This window comes from Brassica oleracea, chromosome C2 (genome assembly GCF_000695525.1).
Source record: "Brassica oleracea var. oleracea cultivar TO1000 chromosome C2, BOL, whole genome shotgun sequence".
Lineage (NCBI taxonomy): Eukaryota > Viridiplantae > Streptophyta > Magnoliopsida > Brassicales > Brassicaceae > Brassica > Brassica oleracea.
This window is the reverse complement of record NC_027749.1, coordinates 3,974,068-3,991,899: the sequence shown is the minus strand read 5'-3', so window position 1 is coordinate 3,991,899 and position 17,832 is coordinate 3,974,068. Positions and strand designations below refer to the sequence as shown.

General features: G+C 33.1%; 5 protein-coding genes and 1 pseudogene across 9 annotated transcripts; 3 read left to right on the top strand and 3 right to left on the bottom strand.

Moving 5' to 3' along the window:
- Positions 1–695: 695 nt before the first annotated feature.
- Positions 696–2,067, bottom strand: LOC106325157. Its single transcript, XM_013763181.1, has 3 exons — positions 1,565–2,067; positions 1,156–1,393; positions 696–1,053 (listed from the first exon to the last, which is right to left on the bottom strand). The coding sequence occupies exons 1-3, from the start codon at positions 1,931–1,933 to the stop codon at positions 908–910; spliced, it is 753 nt and encodes a 250-aa protein (XP_013618635.1). The 5' UTR covers positions 1,934–2,067; the 3' UTR covers positions 696–907.
- Positions 2,068–3,913: 1,846 nt separating this feature from the next.
- Positions 3,914–4,582, bottom strand: LOC106323201 (annotated as a pseudogene).
- Positions 4,583–6,086: 1,504 nt separating this feature from the next.
- On the top strand, positions 6,087–7,323 carry LOC106325940 (CRIB domain-containing protein RIC4-like). Its single transcript, XM_013763991.1, has 3 exons — positions 6,087–6,278; positions 6,398–6,526; positions 6,881–7,323. The coding sequence occupies exons 1-3, from the start codon at positions 6,158–6,160 to the stop codon at positions 7,105–7,107; spliced, it is 477 nt and encodes a 158-aa protein (XP_013619445.1). The 5' UTR covers positions 6,087–6,157; the 3' UTR covers positions 7,108–7,323.
- Positions 7,324–10,788: 3,465 nt separating this feature from the next.
- Positions 10,789–12,400, top strand: LOC106324982 (probable tyrosine-protein phosphatase At1g05000). Its single transcript, XM_013762988.1, has 5 exons — positions 10,789–11,240; positions 11,356–11,449; positions 11,687–11,744; positions 11,839–11,882; positions 11,962–12,400. Exons 1-5 carry the CDS (start codon positions 11,080–11,082, stop codon positions 12,229–12,231), a joined length of 627 nt encoding a protein of 208 aa, XP_013618442.1. The 5' UTR covers positions 10,789–11,079; the 3' UTR covers positions 12,232–12,400.
- LOC106324984 lies at positions 12,371–13,481 on the bottom strand. Of its 5 annotated transcripts, none has more exons than XM_013762993.1 (5): positions 13,355–13,481; positions 13,082–13,242; positions 12,922–12,972; positions 12,768–12,819; positions 12,371–12,680 (listed from the first exon to the last, which is right to left on the bottom strand). In XM_013762993.1, the coding sequence occupies exons 2-5, from the start codon at positions 13,202–13,204 to the stop codon at positions 12,556–12,558; spliced, it is 351 nt and encodes a 116-aa protein (XP_013618447.1). In that variant the 5' UTR covers positions 13,205–13,242; positions 13,355–13,481; the 3' UTR covers positions 12,371–12,555. The 5 variants fall into 5 exon arrangements, with proteins under 5 accessions (XP_013618447.1, XP_013618446.1, XP_013618443.1 ...); XM_013762992.1 differs by having other exon boundaries at positions 12,381–12,683; positions 13,082–13,216; positions 13,317–13,481; XM_013762989.1 differs by having other exon boundaries at positions 12,381–12,683.
- A 698-nt stretch (positions 13,482–14,179) lies between these two features.
- On the top strand, positions 14,180–16,447 carry LOC106323200. The gene is made up of 3 exons (XM_013761354.1): positions 14,180–14,219; positions 14,411–14,943; positions 15,893–16,447. The coding sequence occupies exons 1-3, from the start codon at positions 14,180–14,182 to the stop codon at positions 16,445–16,447; spliced, it is 1,128 nt and encodes a 375-aa protein (XP_013616808.1).
- The last annotated feature ends 1,385 nt before the right edge of the window (positions 16,448–17,832 follow it).

The window sequence follows — 17,832 nt, the reverse complement described above, 5'->3', positions numbered from 1 at the left end:
TAGAACTTACTTGGCTCCAGTAGAGAAGATGAAAATTTTGTAGAGACAAACGTGACTTGCTTTTCTTTTTTAACAACGTGACTTGTTTATGTAAGTTGAAGAAAATAAAATAAAGAGAAATCTGTATAAACATCATGATAAAGTCAAAACAAGTCATAATTCACATGTTTATATTTGTTATTGTAAAATTTAAATGGTAAAATAACATATTTATCTCAACACACATATTTATCTAATTTTAATGATATTATTTTATTAGTTTCGAATTTATATATTAATTTCGAATTATATCTTGGATAAAAAGGTCAATTCATAATTAAGGAAGTGTATTTTTCAAAAGTTAAAATAGAAAATGCAATTATCAAATTTCAAATCCTAAATAGGGTATTTTGCAAATTATCCCAATAATTAATGATGTTTTAGTTTAGAAAATATAAAAAATTAATAATTTTCTTAATCTGTGTGGACAGTTCTAAAACGATTTATATTAAAAAAAATGGAGGGAGTATATAATTGGAAGATCACCAAAGACTAGACAGTTTGGATTATTTTTGTTTGGGAAGAAAGCCTCTTGGTGGGTTAGAGGGTTTGTTTCTAGTTTTTCTTTTGGGTCAAATGGTTTCTTTTGAGTATTTGTTTTTTTCTGTCATCATATTTGGGTTGCTAGAGCTGAAATGTAGAGAGAGAGAGAGACCTGAGTTGAATTTTCATAATGTATATTCATTATTCTTAAGTACATTAAACACAAATGTAATGCATACACAGATCGAAAGTCAGAATCCAAACGTAGACATTGATTTAAAACCTACTCTTATGGTTCTCTGCTTCTTCGCAACAAAGAAACGTTTATATAAAAACATTCCACTAACAACACGCTCAACCAAAACTCTGTATAATCATCCTACCCTCAGCTGGATGATTCGATACTAACCTCTCGACCTTTGTGTTGATAACGACTGAAAGTGTTACCTCCCATCACTGAAAGCGATTGTTTCACCAAGCGCAAGCTTCCTCTTGCTCCCAACCACACAGCATAGAAAAACCCAATCCAACCTGAATCAATACCAAATATCGTTACAATTCACCAATACCTACAAAAGGAAAATTTCATTTCAAGAATCCAAAAACAGAGTATATAACCCCCAGGGATATAACCTGAAGCAAATAAAACGGAAACAACCGCTGATATTGTAACGGCAGAGATGACGAAAGCAGCAACGGACAAGGCTCCGATGTAAATACCAGCCAAGGAGAGAAAGAAGAGAGCCAAGAATCCACCCGCAGCAGCAAGCGAAACCAAAAGAGATATTATGATTGCATTGAATGTCGCAGCTACAAAGAAGAGCGCGAACACAACCAGTGCCATTGTCGTAACAAGACCTATTGTTCCCATCTGCAACAAACAAAATTATTACCATAAAACAAAAAAAAAAATATTGATTTAAATCAATGGGTCCAATAAAGTTCCAAATTTTTTCATCAATGGTAACAGTTACATAACCAAAACTAACAATGACACATAATGAGGAGAATCAAATCAAATTAAAAAAAAAAAAACATTTACAGTGATGACAAGCAGTGAACGAAGGTGGCTGCCTCGACGAGTCCATTGGAGAATCTCACGTGAAGTTTTCTTAGAAGCTTCTCGAAGCTTCGGCCCATTTTCGGCGAAGGAGTTTCTTATTCGTTGAAGCAGAGGAGAAGATGAGGCGTAACCGGTTTTGGAATCGGGAAACAGAATCGAACCGATCGTGATGCAAACCAAGGAGTAGAGACTCTCCGAACCATCCTCCTCATCAACCTTCACAGAGTCTGTTTTGCAGCGACCATTCATCGTCTTCTCTCCGTTGACGGTTTCTCCGATATCATCGCCATCGCCACCGACGGCGTCTGCGTAGGATTTGTTCTCTGTTTCGTCGTGATCTTGCGACATATCTCCGATTGATTTTAGAAACTAATCAGTTGTTTTGTTTCGATCTGATTTAGGATTTGGAGTGTAATATGAAAAGAAAAAAAACGTGGAGATTTTAACAGATTATGACGGACAAGAAGATGGGAACAGCTGTTCTAGTTTATGTCGGAAGAAGTCAAGTCGGCCACGTGTAGTACCACTACCGACATGGCATTAAACCCGTAATAATGCAAGTCGCCCTTCTCTTAGTTTTTATATGGGCTTGTAAGGCTTTCGTTATGGCCCATTAAGTTCTAACCAGACAAAACTTTTTTTTTTTGTCAACTTCGTGTTTCATCAAAATCCCAAGAGTCACGTGATACAACTTTGGATAAACATTACAAGTACAAACCATTATACGTGTACACATCCCGCAGAAGGTAATGACACGTGTAAGGTAAGAAACATGCATCTCAAATTTTCAGCTTTGCCGGCAATCTTGACGGTCATTTCCGGTGACTACGCCTTTGAACCACCGACACATCATGTTCTTCCCTTTTTCATGCTTCATTGATTCCAAGAACTGTATCTGAAGACTCTTCCTTTCGCCATCAATCGAAGCTTTAGTTTAGACTTCTAGCCTTCACCGACTATTAAAACTGGGAAAGTTTAATCGATTTAGAGCAAATCCTATGTTGGACCATCAAAAGATGCCAACTTTACTGAATTTCTCATCCATCGATCAAATTAAATCCAACTTCTCTTCATCTTCTCCGCTTGAGAAATAGCTTATGAAACACAAGCTTAGTAGAAGTTTTAATTCTCAGCTAAGATAGGAGTCCGAGCATGATCAGAGAAAACAGAAATCCAAACCAAAGCTAACGGGATTAAAATGCTTTTGCGAAAGGGGGATATGATTCGGGTAAACCCGTATATTATCAATCCGATTTATCCAGAAAAAAAACATAAAACCATGAAGAACAGTTCTGGAATCGGATTGAAACCACAACAAAAAATCGCCAAGCGAAATTCTGAATCGCCTATGCGAAGATTTATTCAATACAACGATCTAAATATTTACAAACCAAAAAAGGAAAAGATGGTAACCGGCAGCGAAGGCCACCGGCCACCGACGATTATATCTTAGATTGGAAGCTTTTTTTAGAGAGAGGTTAGAGCGACTAGAGAGAGATCTAACCAGACAAAACTAAAATAATCAAACTCCAGCTTGCAATTTTCAAGAAATTTTTAGGCAATAATTAAATGTTTTATGGTGGATTATTGATTAAGTAGGTGTTTAGACCTGCCTTTTAAACGATTAGTCTGGTTTTTTAAAAAAGTGCTTAAAAAAAAAATTCCGTTTAGATCTGATTTTCCTCTACGTACGGTCTGTCTAAACATCATCAGGGGTGAGCCTGACAATTACCGACCCAGAAGCAAAATATTTTTTTGGCCCCTTACTTTTAAAAAAACATGAAAAAATTGAAAAGTGTGACAAAGGCATTCGAACCTAGCCCCGTTAGATAATATAATACATCATTGCCACTAGACCAAAGACTCTTCTTTTTATTTTTACCCCTAAAATTAATAATCATAGTCCGGTCCTGAAGCACATGCTTCATCTGCCTCTATTCAGGCTCGGATCCTGGACATCATCTACATTGATTTTTAAAAACTACAACAACATATTGCTTAGGGAAAAACTTATAGAAATTCAGTCTTTGCTCAATGCTTTGAATGAATGATTAATGCTTGTTGTATCTTTGTGAACATACCAAATTGCTAGTAGTACTAGCAAATTCATGTTTATCATTCTACAAGACTGAATCAAAGAAGAACCAGAAGAAAAAGATATTATCATCATAAAAACTAACAAGATGTGTTTCATCAGTCAAGGTATACATTATTGAAAGTCTTGATAAAAACATGGTTATAATTAGATTAAAAAGGAGAAAATGAACATGATGAATAAACATGATAAAAGAACCTAACCTCAACAAGATATATTCATTGGTTCAACTTTTAACCGCTAGAATTAACCTCACTCCAAAGTTGAACCCACTTAACCATAGCATCAGAAGCCTGAGTAAAAGTAGGATCATCAGACCCCAACTGGTCTCTCACCGCTTTAGCGACCTCAACCACACAATCTTCAACCGTAACCGCACTCTCAGGCAACTTCAAAGACGCAAAAAACAGATCACTCTTCTCCATCAGCTTCATCCCTTCCCACTTCTTCCTCAAACTCTCAACCGCATCACCTCTCTCGTTCCTCCACACATAAGGCAGCCCTGTCTTCAGACCATATCCCAAATGATCTACTACATGTTACAAACACATCCCGCACCAAACATCCTCAAGCGTCTCCCATCTCACTCTCCCTTCTTCAGCTATCCTAAGCGCAGGCACCAAAGCCGGACCCACCAACTCACGGTTAAAACCGATGTTGATCCAGCTTATCGGTAACATAGCTTTTAAAGGGACAGTCGTAACCGCGTGTACATACGAAGTGTTCCTCTGCTCTGTCTTGAGAGCTTGCATCGGAACATCGAGATCAGATAAGTTAAACCAAAACCCACAAGACACACCACAAGGGACACCAGTTCTGAGACTAAAAGGGTATCCACACACAAAATCAGCTCCCTCGCGATAAAGATCGTAAGGCATATTAAAGGGTACCCATTCTTTCATTACTCTAACCCAAACACGTTTAACTCCGAAGATATGTGACGGAAAAATAAGTAAACTTTGGTGACATAGGTAGCTAAATCAATTTTCTTAACCATTTTCATATATCACAGCTCGAAATGTTACAATAATGGTCTCAGCATAAACAATACACTGCGACTCGATTAAGATAGTCAATTATTGTGATAGCTCGCTCTAAACTTGTACTATGCTACTATATACACATAATTAAAGGTTCAACAATATGTGTTTTTTCTGTCCTCCAACTATCTTCATTCATGATAATCGATCAATTAATAATAGTATCAATTGGTTGAATAAGCGACGAAAAATATACAGAGAAAAAAAAAAGTATGAAAAAGAAGTCCCTTGTATCATAACATTTGGTAATAATAGTCTCTAAAAGAAAACATGGACGATTGGAAAGAGCTGTAGTTTTATATTTTTGCTTTAGAAATAAAACTCTAGATTTTTTTTTGCTGTGGCCGTAGATAATTTTGCTGTAGAATATCAGCTGTAAGTTTAAAAAGATTCAGTGAATTACATATAAATTTTCTAAAGCAAAAAATAAGTGCTCTAGATTTATGGTTTTCCACAGCTAAAAATAAATAAAAAAGAAAGAAAAATCTGTAGTTTTAAAAAAAATTTACAAAGCATAATTAACAAAATTTTGGACCGTAGAAATAATTTAGGATGTAGAGATCTTATAGCACATCTTACAGCACTTCTAAAATGTTAACATTTTTTATAATAGATTGCTTTGATTCCAAGGGGATGTAACAATAAATGACATTCTAATCATTTGAGTCGTCATCATACTTAGATTATAGAGTTCTTGAGTATTCATTATAAACTCCATATAAAGTTAAGCTATTTCTCTACACGATTTTGTAAAAAAAAAAACAACATAATAACAAGTGAACTTTTGCTTTTGCGATGGAAAAACGTAAAAAGAATGTGTAATATGGGAAATGTATTGAGGCATTATTGCTGCTTAAGGAGGCTGATATATAACACAATTCACCTAGTTTTTAATTGTTTAAACTGATTTTCGTTTTTTTTACCGTTTACATTTTATAAACGTGTATTTTCGGACATTGCTGTAAAAATGTGTATATATACGAACAATTGAATAACAGACGAATTTAAGTCATTCTCACAGTCACATTTAAATTCTTATATAATGCATACAGAGATCACGATTTAGAATTCACCATATTCTAGTTTTCAAACTGTCAAATATAGTGCAAAGTGCTACGTCACCAAAGAGAACAGTCTACCAAACAGTAGTTGAGCTCAATACAAAGGAGAAAAGAATTAATTTAACAAAGCTATCACTTTCTTCTCTAGCGAACCGCAACTTCATGTGCACACGTAAACATCATTGTAACTTCACAACAAAGTCAGAAACAAATAATACGACCACCACCAAATTCAATTCTAACAAAGTGTACAGACAAAACAAAACGAATTAATTACATTAAAACATTTGGTGGATCAACATTTTCATAGTACATATATACACACATACTCTTGTATATAAATATAATTATAGTAAAAGGAAAGACTTGGCAAAAAATGAGAGATAGAATGGAGAGACTTGTGGTGCTTCCTTTCTCCGTTGGATGTATCTCCGACTCAAGTGTTGCCGTTTTATCTCCTCTCTCTAGGTCTCATCATCATCATCACTCTCCTCAAGGTTCGACCTCTTTTATATATATATCTATATATATTCATATATAGATAGGTCTGTGTGTGTACATATTGAATTGAAATCTCATGTATCTTCTGTGTGATCTCTTGATGTGTTTTCAAAAGGGATCCGTGATCAGGAACAGGAAGAAAACATGAAGAATGTATTCAAATTCCTTGCGGTTTCTAAACCGGAGATTTCTACCGGTGTTAACCGGCTTTTCAAGAGCTTCAAGACCATTTCTCAACTATTTGGTAATCTAATATAATATTTTCCGTTTCGTCCAAAAAAAAAAAAATATAATATTTTCCGTTTATCGATATTTTACGCAATAAAATAGCATTAGAAGGATACGTAGTGTGACTAGTGTCAAAACTAACATTTCCTAGACCCACCACTTTTATAAGCTCTTGCTTCATATAGTCTAGATCCTAGTGCATGTGTCCTGATTTTATTTTAAACATAGTAATATGACTTATCCTTAAGCTACTCATTTTGAAAATTTATATGACCTTAGGTGGTTTTAGTTAAAAAAAATATATTTTCCATTATTTATTTAATAATACTAAAAAGTACATGTATAAACTTTTAATATCAAAATGATGTAGCTTACAAAGAAGAAGAGAGTGGTGATGGAGAGACGTCAGGGATGGAGATAGGCGTTCCAACAAACGTAAAACATGTATCGCATATTGGTTGGGAAAGCGGTTTAACCGCGGTTGCAGGTCCAGGTAAAGGATGGGAAGATCTAATACCTCCGGAGTTGTTTGCAGCCGCCGCCGCCGCTACTACAAAACAAGACGTCAATAATCCTCATCTTCATCACACTTTATAATTTGTCACTCCGTCTATTTATTTTATGTTTTGTACACGAATCTAGACATATTTTTGATACATATGGGGAATATCTGGTCTATGATACATTGTATGATATGCCGTATATATAGAGATCGTGTTATTACTGGAGTATACATATAGTTGTTATATATTTTGTGGATGTACAGGGTCTTCATTTTGTATAAACTAATATGAATATTGTAATATACTTAGGTAGAATACCTTATAAGATAAAATTACAAAGATCATCATTATTATTGTTTTGCAATTTTATTATATTATTATTTATGGCACTAAGGATGTTTTAAATTCATTAAAAATAACTAATTTTTAAGGGGGAATTCTAACTTTACATAATTTTTTTAATTTATACTTTTAAAAGATAATCATTTTCATAAATATCATAAATTTTTGATTTAAAAAAAAACTAAATTAATCCTCTTAAATCATTTATAAATGTTTAGTATTATAAATGCAATCTTATCTTTAAATACTAAACCCTATATAATATTCATTAAATCATAAACCTAAATATTAATCTATTTCTGACTGAAAGCATTTTTGAAAAAAATGATAATCAAATTATAGTATTTCAAACAATTTTTTTTTTAGATTCTACCACATTCCTCTTATGTAATAAACCATTGATTCCTAAACTAACAAGAGTTTTTTACACTGCAGGGCAGTTTTTGAGTTTTTATTACACAAAAGAGCAGTTTGTGCTACTTGGGTAGTTTTTTGTGGTTAAAGACATAGTTAACCCTAAAAAAAGTGTAGCCATAAACCTTTTTTGTCATTCTTATATATTTAGTTAGTTTTTCGTTATCTGTGCCCCTAACTAAATGTAACCACAAGAATTTTTTTTTTTTTTTGGCTTTTGTATTAAATTTCTTAAAATTTGAAATGACCAAAAAACGTAAAAAGCTGTGAACTTTTTTTTGTTTGTTTTTTTGATTTTTTTGGGTTAACTTTCTCATATAATGGTTTATCTTCCTCTCAGCCAAGATTCACTTTTGTCATCTTCCATTTGATTGTAGACTCTTTTTTGGCCTACAAACTCAGTTCAAAATCATCTATGTTATAGTGATTTGAGTCTAAAATCCGATGTTATATCAAGGATCTATCAAATTTGAATGATAATAATAAAGAAACGAGGTTGAATCAAAGCAAATCGTCCAAAAAAATGGTGATTTATGTCTGAAAACAAAAAAGGCTGCAAGCTATGTAGAAAGAGAAGTGTTGATGAAGAAGAAGATATACAAAATTACAATATTACCCTTTTGTGGGTGTACACGTACACATTAAAAAATGTGAGGTACATGTGTACCAAAAAAAATGCAAATGTGTAACATACTTATCAAAGATGTATACATAATTTTCGTTGTCCACGTGTACATAAATTCCCAAAAGCTTTCATGTACATTAGTTCACTTGTGGACCAAACAAGTTATGTTTCACAAATGCAGAAATACATCACAAACGCACACGTACACTATGAGGCAAATGTGCAGATGGACACTATAAGACAAATGTGCTTATGGACATGTACACTATGATAAAAGACAAAGAAAATAATGTTGATAATTTAAATAATTTAAATCATAAATGTACAAAAGAAATGAAACCTGTAAAAATAACACAAAGATATTGTTCAGGTTTTACAGAATGTACAAAAGAAATAAAACTATAATTTAAAAGTCATTTGTTGTGTACACTATACCATGTAACAAATATTTCATTATCCACATGTACAATAATTCATATGTACACTATTTAACTTGAACAATAATATACATATATTAGATAATTTCACTACTTTTATGTACATAAACATTAAACATGTAGGCCTTCCATCCTAGAGTAGTACCCTATAAGGCAAATGTGCTTATGGACATGTACACTATTATAAAAGACAAAGAGAACAATGTTGATAATTTTAATAATTTAAATCATAAATGTACAAAAGAAATGAAACCTGTAAAAATAACACAAAGATATTGTTCAGGTTTTACAGAATGTACAAAAGAAATAAAACTATAATTTAAAAGTCATTTGTTGTGTACACTATACCATGTAACAAATATTTCATTATCCACATGTACAATAATTCATATGTACACTATTTAACTTGAACAATAATATACATATATTAGATAATTTCACTACTTTTATGTACATAAACATTAAACATGTAGGCCTTCCATCCTAGAGTAGTACCCTATAAGGCAAATGTGCTTATGGACATGTACACTATTATAAAAGACAAAGAGAACAATGTTGATAATTTTAATAATTTAAATCATAAATGTACAAAAGAAATAAAACCTGTAAAAATAACACAAACATACTGTTCAAGTTTTACAGAATGTACAAAAGAAATAAAACTGTAATTTTAAAAGCCATTTGTTGTGTACACTATACCATGTAACAAATATTTCACTATCCACATGTACAATAATTCATATGTACACTATTTAACTTGTACAATAATATACGTATATTAGATAATTTCACTACTCTTATGTACATAAACACTAAACATGTAGGCCTTCCAACCTAGAGCAGTACCCCATGATTTCGTGATTTGTTTTCTTCATTATCTTTGAACATAGTGAGATAAGATGACCTTCATTATCAATGTCCACATGTACAAATCTGTTTTTATAAAAAAACACATGTACATTGGTTCTTTTATAGACTACACAAGTTATGATATCTGATGATTCAAATGATTTTGAGTATCTTGTTATAGTTCATTTTGATCATATTAGGTTTCGTTTAGGTGTATATATTTCATGCATTTGTTTATTTGCATATCGCATTAGATAAAAATGCAAATTTGGAAGTTCAGTGTCAAAATTTTAAAGCAAAATGTGTGTTTAAAGAGTTTGTGATCAAAATCGAAACGATGAAAAACTTGGGATCAGACTTGCAAAAAAGCTAAAATTATCCATAGTTGTTCCCAAGCTTTCGTGATAGTTGAAGGCGCGTCAGAGATGAAAAAAATGTCACAAGAAAAATAAATCCCGACGAATAAGGAGCTAAAACACGAATGTGGTGGAGGAACTCTAATCTCTTGGCGGTGTCCCATGTAAAGGAACGATGGTGGTCCTGGTGGATGAATATCTTTATAGTCTGGTACAATACATGTTGGATGATGGGTCTTCTGCATCCTCTACAAACGTTTCCACCATCGTCTATGTCTCCTTCGTCACTACACCAAAGTTGATTACGTTTCTGCCATTGATGTCGTTATCATATATGTCACAGTTACATTATCATCGGAAATATGCCTTGACCTATCTTAAAAGATAAATTAAACAACATAGATCATAATTATATGTAAGTTCTTTTGAAAAAACAATCTGAAGAATCAGATTCTAATTTAAAAACAAATAGAAAGCTTACAAGGAAGAAGACAAAGAAGAAAAAGAGAAGAATAGAAAATAATATAAAACTAATATTTTATTGTTTAGTTGGGCTTTAGTTAGATTTCAATTACTAGAAGAAATGAAACGTGTGTGTATTGGGGAAATAGAAAGTGTCTGAGTAGCATAAATTGTTTTATAGTGTTATTAAAAACTTGAAACTGTCATACGGTGTAATTCTTTCAACTAACAATGACTTGTGGGGGCCTTAATCGAATCTGCGGAAAACAAGTTAACAGAAAGAAAAAGAAAAAAACTAAAAATTGACTTTGTCACAGTCAAATCAGATTCGTGGGAATTTGCCAAACAGAGACCACAGAACAGCGTAGGATGTGACACGTGTCGCAATCCGGAAGATAACAGAGAAAACAAAACATTCCCTGATTAAAATCCAAAACAAAACCTCAAGAGGGGATCCATCCAACGAAGAACTAATAATGGCGGCGGTTTTTCTCTTTGCTTGCTTTCTCGTATTGTCTCTGTCTCCCAATTAACGACTGTTTTTGGTTTCGGCGATTCGGAGACGTAATTGAGATTGATTGATGATGGGTTTACATTTACTAATGGAGGATGATGATGATAACGGCGAGGTTTTGCTTCCGCCGAAGAATTTCTGGGAGGTGGAAGACGGAATATACCGATCTGGGTTTCCTCAGCTCGAGAACTTCGGTTTCTTATCAACTCTTAATCTTAAATCCATCATGTAAAGATTCTCTCTTTGATTCTGAATCTCTTTTTGAGCATTGAAAAAAAAAAAAGAATCTTTGACTGCCCTTGTTTATTTTCCTTAAAAACACTTTTATTTTATTACAAAACAGCTACTTGTGTCCTGAGCCATACCCTGAGGAGAATCTCAAGTCTCTTGAGTCCAACAACATCAAGCTTTTCCATTTTGGTATCCATGGCAAAACGGTAATGATTAAACCGCTTTATTAAACCATTTCGGTACTCTGTTTGTTGGTTGGCTTTATATAAAAGCTTAGTTGGATCATTGTTATCTTCTTGATTTGCATAAGCACGAGAACTTATACAATTGCTTGTTTCTGTTTTTTTTTTTTTTTTCTTAATTCGAGTCTTGTGCTGGCTTTTATATTATGCAATTGCCTTTTGGTTTTCTGAGTTTGGTATTGTTTTTTTAACGCACCATAGGATCCTCCAACTCCTATGCCAAAGGATAGAGTCTTGAGTGCTCTTAGAGTACTTGTTGGTAAGGATTCAGAAAGAGAGACCCTTTCATGTCTTGTTATATTATCTTGTCTTTTTGCTCTCTCATTAGTTCCTTCTCTTTGTTTTGCTTACAGATGTTAGAAATCATCCAGTTCTCATCCACTGTAAGCAAGGAAAGGTAACAAAAACAAAACCCCTTCTCCAAGTTTCATGAGCTTTGGGTTGAGGCATAATGGCGTTTCTGTATTTTGTTGCAGCATAGGACAGGTTGTCTTGTGGGATGCTTGAGGAAAGTTCAGAACTGGTGCTTACCTTCTGTTCTTGAGGAATACCAGAAGTGTGCCGGTTTGAAGTGGAGACAAAGAGATTTAAGGTTCATAGTAGAGTTCGATGTGCTCGGATTAAGGCAGTGTTTATACAGCATAATCTATCAGTACAATGGCTATGGTCTCAAGAGGAGAAAGCTGATGTACCAAGGAGAGAATGTTGTCCAAGGACAGCATAAACCTCAAGCCACCAAAGGGTGAATAGAAGCTTGAAATCGGATTTTGATACTTCTCTTTCTAGATATTGATTCTTTACATTTGTGGTAGTGATGATGATGACTATTCTTTTGAGTTTAGGTAGACTACAGAGTTTAGTATTAGTTGTTAAAACCTTGAGAAAAACAGAGGAATTGATTTGGTCTTTTTTTTTTTAAGAGCCAGAGAAAGTTACAGATGGATTCTTAAGAAAATAACAACACATGCCGCTTTTGTTTTGTTAATTATGATTCAATAAGTCAACAGAAAACTTTTAAGACACTCTCTTTCACTTAACATTACGTTATATAAACTAGAAAGACCTTGTTTTCACAAGGATGTTGGTCTTGTTTCTCCATCCTCATTGTCTAATGCTAGCCTAAACTTAAGAATCTTGTGGATCTTGGCAACAGGTTCGACAGTCTTGCGTGGTGTCTGATTTTCAGCTGCTGCAACTTCTGAAAACAAATGTTTCTTTTTAAAGGGCCACCACAGACAATATGATGTTTTTAAAAGTTTTGAGATGGAAGGTGAACATTTACCCTTATCAGAGAAAGCAAGACATGTACCAATTGTCTCCAAGTATTCTCCAACCTTTTTTTTTTATTTGGAAACAAAACAAAAAGAAGTAGAGATCAAACCCAAAAGCAGCGAATTAAGAAGAATCATTTAAATGATTGGAAGTTAAAAACTAACCAGCTTGAGTTTCCCATCAATGGTCAATATGGGATTCAAAGTATCCAAACCCTGTATAGGCATATTATTAAAACCAAGACGAAGAACAACTTATTATATAATAATATATATCCCCTAAGACAAAAGAAGTTCATAAGTAAATAGAGAGTTTGAAAGTAACTGATAGAGTATAAGGAGCGTCTGGTGGGATGTCAATATGCCTCGAAACATCGTCAAGATCCATCAGCACATATTCTTCCTCCTCCTCCTCTTCTTTACTCACCTTCACCGATTCATCATTCATCTCTCTCTCAATCTAATCAACCCCCCCAAAATTAGATCCTGAATCTCCAAACATATGAGAATTAAACTAAGCTATTGTTCAAAAGACTATTCTAATTCTCCAAATCTATCACCTGCAAACACACTACTTATGTTGAGAATGGGCTCTCACCTTTCACCTTGAATCTGTCCAGCAATTAGAGAAAACTTAAAGCGACGAGGGAATTGGAGAACAAGTGAGACTCGTCGTGCTATGCCGCGTTCAATCGGCTCTCATACACGACGAACAGAGAGATAAAACAAATGTAGCATAAAAGCCCATTATAGCAGTTAAGCATAACGATATAAAAGCCTAGTTTAGTAGTTAGCATAGCGATAGGCCCATTATTTTGAATACTTAATGGAGTGTTTTTCTAGCCCAAAAAATAACTGATCAAAATGAAAACCGATTGATTCTGATTCCTCTCAAGTCGTAGATAATATAATATGTAATCTAATTCCATTTTCAATTAGATTCGTTTCAGAAAAATAAAGCAGCCCATGTGGACTAGATTCTCTCTTTTCCACTTTTTTTTTTTAATGAAAACAAATCTAAGAACCCATCTCTACGTTATGCTTTGGAAAAAAAGAAGCAAAAGCTAGTCCCGGCCATTAAAGACAAAAACACAAGCGATATATTTCTATCCAAACTTTTCAGACATCATTTAAACCAAAGTGCTAACTAATCTCCTGTTTGGTTTTAACATGCGTCGCAGAAACTTTCTTCTTCCTCAAATCCTTGCAGATTTCACGAAAAGGAATTGGCTTAAGCTTAACATATTTAATCAGAATATTTTGTATAAACTAATATGAATATTATACTTAATATGAGGATTAATTATCATATATTTTTGTTTATACATACATGAAATTAACATAGGTTATTCATGAGACCAAAGTTGCTGAAAATACAACTAAAATCCAGATCCAACACTTCTGGATAAAGTAATATATACCTATGTGTGGTTTCTATTATTCGTTCGTCCTCATCTCTTCTGGTACATTCAGTGTGATCTCATTGAAACAACGTGGCAGTATTCAAGAACACGAGCCAACACGTTTCATTTTCTCATGCAGATGAAAGAAAAACTAATAATTTAGCAAACAGCGACGTTTGTCTAATTCATGTCGTTAAGAGAAACAGTGAGAATCTTGATTCTTGAATCCCTCAAACAAAACACTTTGTAAGAAAACCAAACAATGGAAGAACTAGACATAGACCTCAAGATTCCTGACCCGTTACGAGCCGATTGGTTCATGGTTCTTGTCGACATCCAAGCCGATCTCATCTACAACGCACTCATGGTCTTAACCTCACCACTCTTCCTCATCTACCGCTCATACTGCCGCGCAGCAGCTGCCATCTCCGCAGCAGAAAATACGGTTAAACGTGCTCCATCAAGGATCAAGGGTGGTACCGCGAGGGTTGTTAGGAAGACGTGGTTTGGTGTAATGGGCGCATGCCACGTATCGGCGATAATGGTGGTGGCGATGATTTTTGCGGTTGTGTTAGGTGTCGGGATTGTTAGTTTGTATGTAGAGAAGCCTGTGGTTGTGAGAGAAAGATTGTTTTTCGATTACACTGAAGATAACCCAAGTGCGGTTTTTAGTTTCGACAAGAAGAAGAGACCGTTTGGTGTTCCCCTTGGACATAAGGTTCATGTCTCTTTAGTTCTCTGGATGCCCGAATCTGATCTCAACCGAGGAATCGGATTATTTCAGGTACATGTAAATTATAACTAGTAACCAAGACCGGCTCAGAAAGCAATCCACCAAGTGATTGATTATATTAATAAAGAACTTTTTAGTAATTATTGACAGTATATTTTATAAGAATTTTTAGCATTATTTGAAATGTTTACTAATAAATATTTTGAGAAAGTATACTACTAAATAATTATTATTTTTAAAGGTAAAATTTTATATTAACAAATGATTTTAGTAAACTTATGACCGACTATAATGAACATTAATGACTAATATTTTAGATATACGTGTTGCTTTATAAAATTATCTTCACTAATTATATTATAAAATTCATAAATTTTTAATATAACTTATATTATATTGTCCAAAAAACTAGTTGTCCAAAAAACTTTAGTTGTTGATCCTCTGACCACAACACCACAAGCTGGTGCATTCGAGAGTCCATCTTGTTTCACTGTGTTAGGAGATCTTGTTTCACTGTGTTAGGAGTTGTGGATGAAGCTGAAACGGAGCAAATAAGTTTTTTCAGCTTGACAAGGGGTGGAAGAGAGACCTAACCTTCTATCAAATACCAAGATTTAGAATGGAAGACTGTGCATGGAAGAGGTAAACATCGCCACCGTGGTTCTTCTCGTTAGCTATTTCTTTTACAGTTCTTTTTTTGGCTTTGCTAGTTCCGGCCTATAGGTGTTTTCTTAGGTACGAGCTTGTTCGTATCATGAATTGATTCATGTAAGATTTTCTCCACTATAAGACTTGTAAACGTTTGTTTTAATTTAAATTTGAAAGCCTTTTTTCAAAAAAAAAAAAAAAAACTTATATTATATACATATAATATTAGATTAAAACATAAAAAAATTAATTGCTAAAAATTTGATTAGAGCATTTAAAATGTTAGACCGGCATAAGCAGTATGTTTCAATGTAAGCGCATGCTTACTGTTTCTTGAATGTTCCATGGACAGTTGAAAGTAGAGCTTCTATCATCGAAAGGCGAGATAATAGCAAGATCAAGCCAACCTTGCATGTTACGGTTCAGAAGCCAACCCATAAGACTTGCACGAACATTCGTGATGAGTGTTCCACTTGTTGCCGGAATAGCAAACGAAGCACAAACAATGAGAATAGATGCGTTAATGCACCAAGAGAAAGGGACAAGAACAAAAGCCGTGAGGGTGACTCTGATTCCACGTGCACAGACTCGGTTATTGCCTCAGTTATATGAAGCTGAGATTGTCATAAACTCGAAACCGCCATGGACTAAACGAATGGCTTATAATTGGAAATGGACTCTTTGCGTCTGGACTTCAATGTATCTTTTTGTCCCTATCCTAATCGCTCTTCTATGGTGTTTTAGACCGTTCTTGTTCCCTTACGTTGCTTCAAGAACCGTTGTGGAAGACCAAAACACAGAGATCAGAGTAGTCCAAGAGGAAGTAGCGGGAAGAAGATTGAGGGAAAGAAGAAACAAGCCTCGTCGACGAAATGTCACCACGACACAGGAAATTTATATATTGTAATAAAATTATTTGTGTGTGTGTGTTTTCTCTGCAGAATCAAATTCTGCTATGTAATAAACCGGCAATAACAAGAACTATAGCTAGTAAAATTGATCAAATGTTTGAGAAATTTTGTTTTTTTTAAGACTTTTTCTTGAGTTCACCCCCTAGGGTGAACCTTTAGGTTCACCAACCAATAGAAAGTTGTCATTTTAGATCTAGTATCTTTTAATTAAGGAAACAAAATAACTTGTCAAATTATATTATGCTTTTAAAATAAAAAATAAAAAATTAAATAAATAAAAATAACAATAGTTCTAAGAAAAGATTATTTAAAAAAAAATATTTATTTTTAAGATTTAGAGTTTAGTATTTAAGATTTATAATTTAGAATTTATCCAAATGTTTAGGGTTTACCCAAGGGTTTAGGGTTTACCCAAGGGTTTAAACCTAAAGGTTCACCCTAGGGGGTGAACCCAAGAATAACTCTTTTTTTAATCACTAAACTTTACTAATCATGTTCTAAAGTTAAAATTTACATCAAGTTTCTATTAATTTTTACCAATCATGTTTTACCTTTATTTTTAAAATTATAGATCATATAAAATAGAAATAGTGTCACTAAACTTTACTAATCATGTTCTAAAGTTAAAATTTACATCAAGTTTCTATTAATTTTTACCAATCATGTTTTACCTTTATTTTTAAAATTATAGATCATATAAAATAGAAATAGTGTCACTAAACTTTACTAATCATGTTCTAAAGTTAAAATTTACATCAAGTTTCTATTAATTTTTACCAATCATGTTTTACCTTTATTTTTAAAATTATAGATCATATAAAATAGAAATAGTGTTTGTTCGAATTAATAAAATTTATTTATGTGTTCGCATCAATTTAATAATATACGTAATAGTTACTTATTTTTTAATATTTAATGTATATTTATTATTTCATAATATGTAAAAAATATATATAATGCGTAAAAATAATTTATATATAATATTCATCCCGTGCAAAACGCAGATCTTAACATAATTATAAATACTATTTGACATTACAAATTGAAAAAACACTCGCACGGACTCACGTATTAAAAATCTAGTACCCTGTTATACAAAAAAGATTTCAAAGAAAAAAATGACTAAACTAGCATTTATTAAATGGTTTAAAACACATATACACCTTAGATTAATTAGTCTAAAATTAGGGTTTAGATTAAGATTTAGGATCTAGATTTTAAGATTTATGTATAAAATAATAAATTTAATATATTTTAAAAAAATATATTTATTTAAATTAAATGTATTATTCTTTAAAAGTAACTTAATCTTTTTGCTCTTTAATGAAATCTATTTAATAATTTTTTTCTTTGAACTATTTAGTTATAGAAAAACTTATTT

Coding starts and splice junctions, on each gene's coding strand:
- LOC106325157 (XM_013763181.1), bottom strand. CDS start 1,933: ATGTCGCAAGATCACGACGAAACAGAGAACAAATCCTACGCAGACGCC. Junction 1,394..1,564: donor GTTCACTGCTTGTCATCACT/GTAAATGTTTTT, acceptor TGTTTGTTGCAG/ATGGGAACAATAGGTCTTGT. Junction 1,054..1,155: donor TTCCGTTTTATTTGCTTCAG/GTTATATCCCTG, acceptor GTATTGATTCAG/GTTGGATTGGGTTTTTCTAT.
- LOC106325940 (XM_013763991.1), top strand. CDS start 6,158: ATGAGAGATAGAATGGAGAGACTTGTGGTGCTTCCTTTCTCCGTTGGA. Junction 6,279..6,397: donor TCATCATCACTCTCCTCAAG/GTTCGACCTCTT, acceptor TGTTTTCAAAAG/GGATCCGTGATCAGGAACAG. Junction 6,527..6,880: donor GACCATTTCTCAACTATTTG/GTAATCTAATAT, acceptor AAAATGATGTAG/CTTACAAAGAAGAAGAGAGT.
- LOC106324982 (XM_013762988.1), top strand. CDS start 11,080: ATGATGGGTTTACATTTACTAATGGAGGATGATGATGATAACGGCGAG. Junction 11,450..11,686: donor TTGGTATCCATGGCAAAACG/GTAATGATTAAA, acceptor AACGCACCATAG/GATCCTCCAACTCCTATGCC. Junction 11,883..11,961: donor TCCACTGTAAGCAAGGAAAG/GTAACAAAAACA, acceptor ATTTTGTTGCAG/CATAGGACAGGTTGTCTTGT.
- LOC106324984 (XM_013762992.1), bottom strand. CDS start 13,204: ATGAATGATGAATCGGTGAAGGTGAGTAAAGAAGAGGAGGAGGAGGAA. Junction 12,973..13,081: donor ACGCTCCTTATACTCTATCA/GTTACTTTCAAA, acceptor ATGCCTATACAG/GGTTTGGATACTTTGAATCC. Junction 12,820..12,921: donor TTGATGGGAAACTCAAGCTG/GTTAGTTTTTAA, acceptor TAAAAAAAAAAG/GTTGGAGAATACTTGGAGAC.
- LOC106323200 (XM_013761354.1), top strand. CDS start 14,180: ATGTGTGGTTTCTATTATTCGTTCGTCCTCATCTCTTCTG. Junction 14,220..14,410: donor GTTCGTCCTCATCTCTTCTG/GTACATTCAGTG, acceptor ACACTTTGTAAG/AAAACCAAACAATGGAAGAA. Junction 14,944..15,892: donor GAGGAATCGGATTATTTCAG/GTACATGTAAAT, acceptor TTCCATGGACAG/TTGAAAGTAGAGCTTCTATC.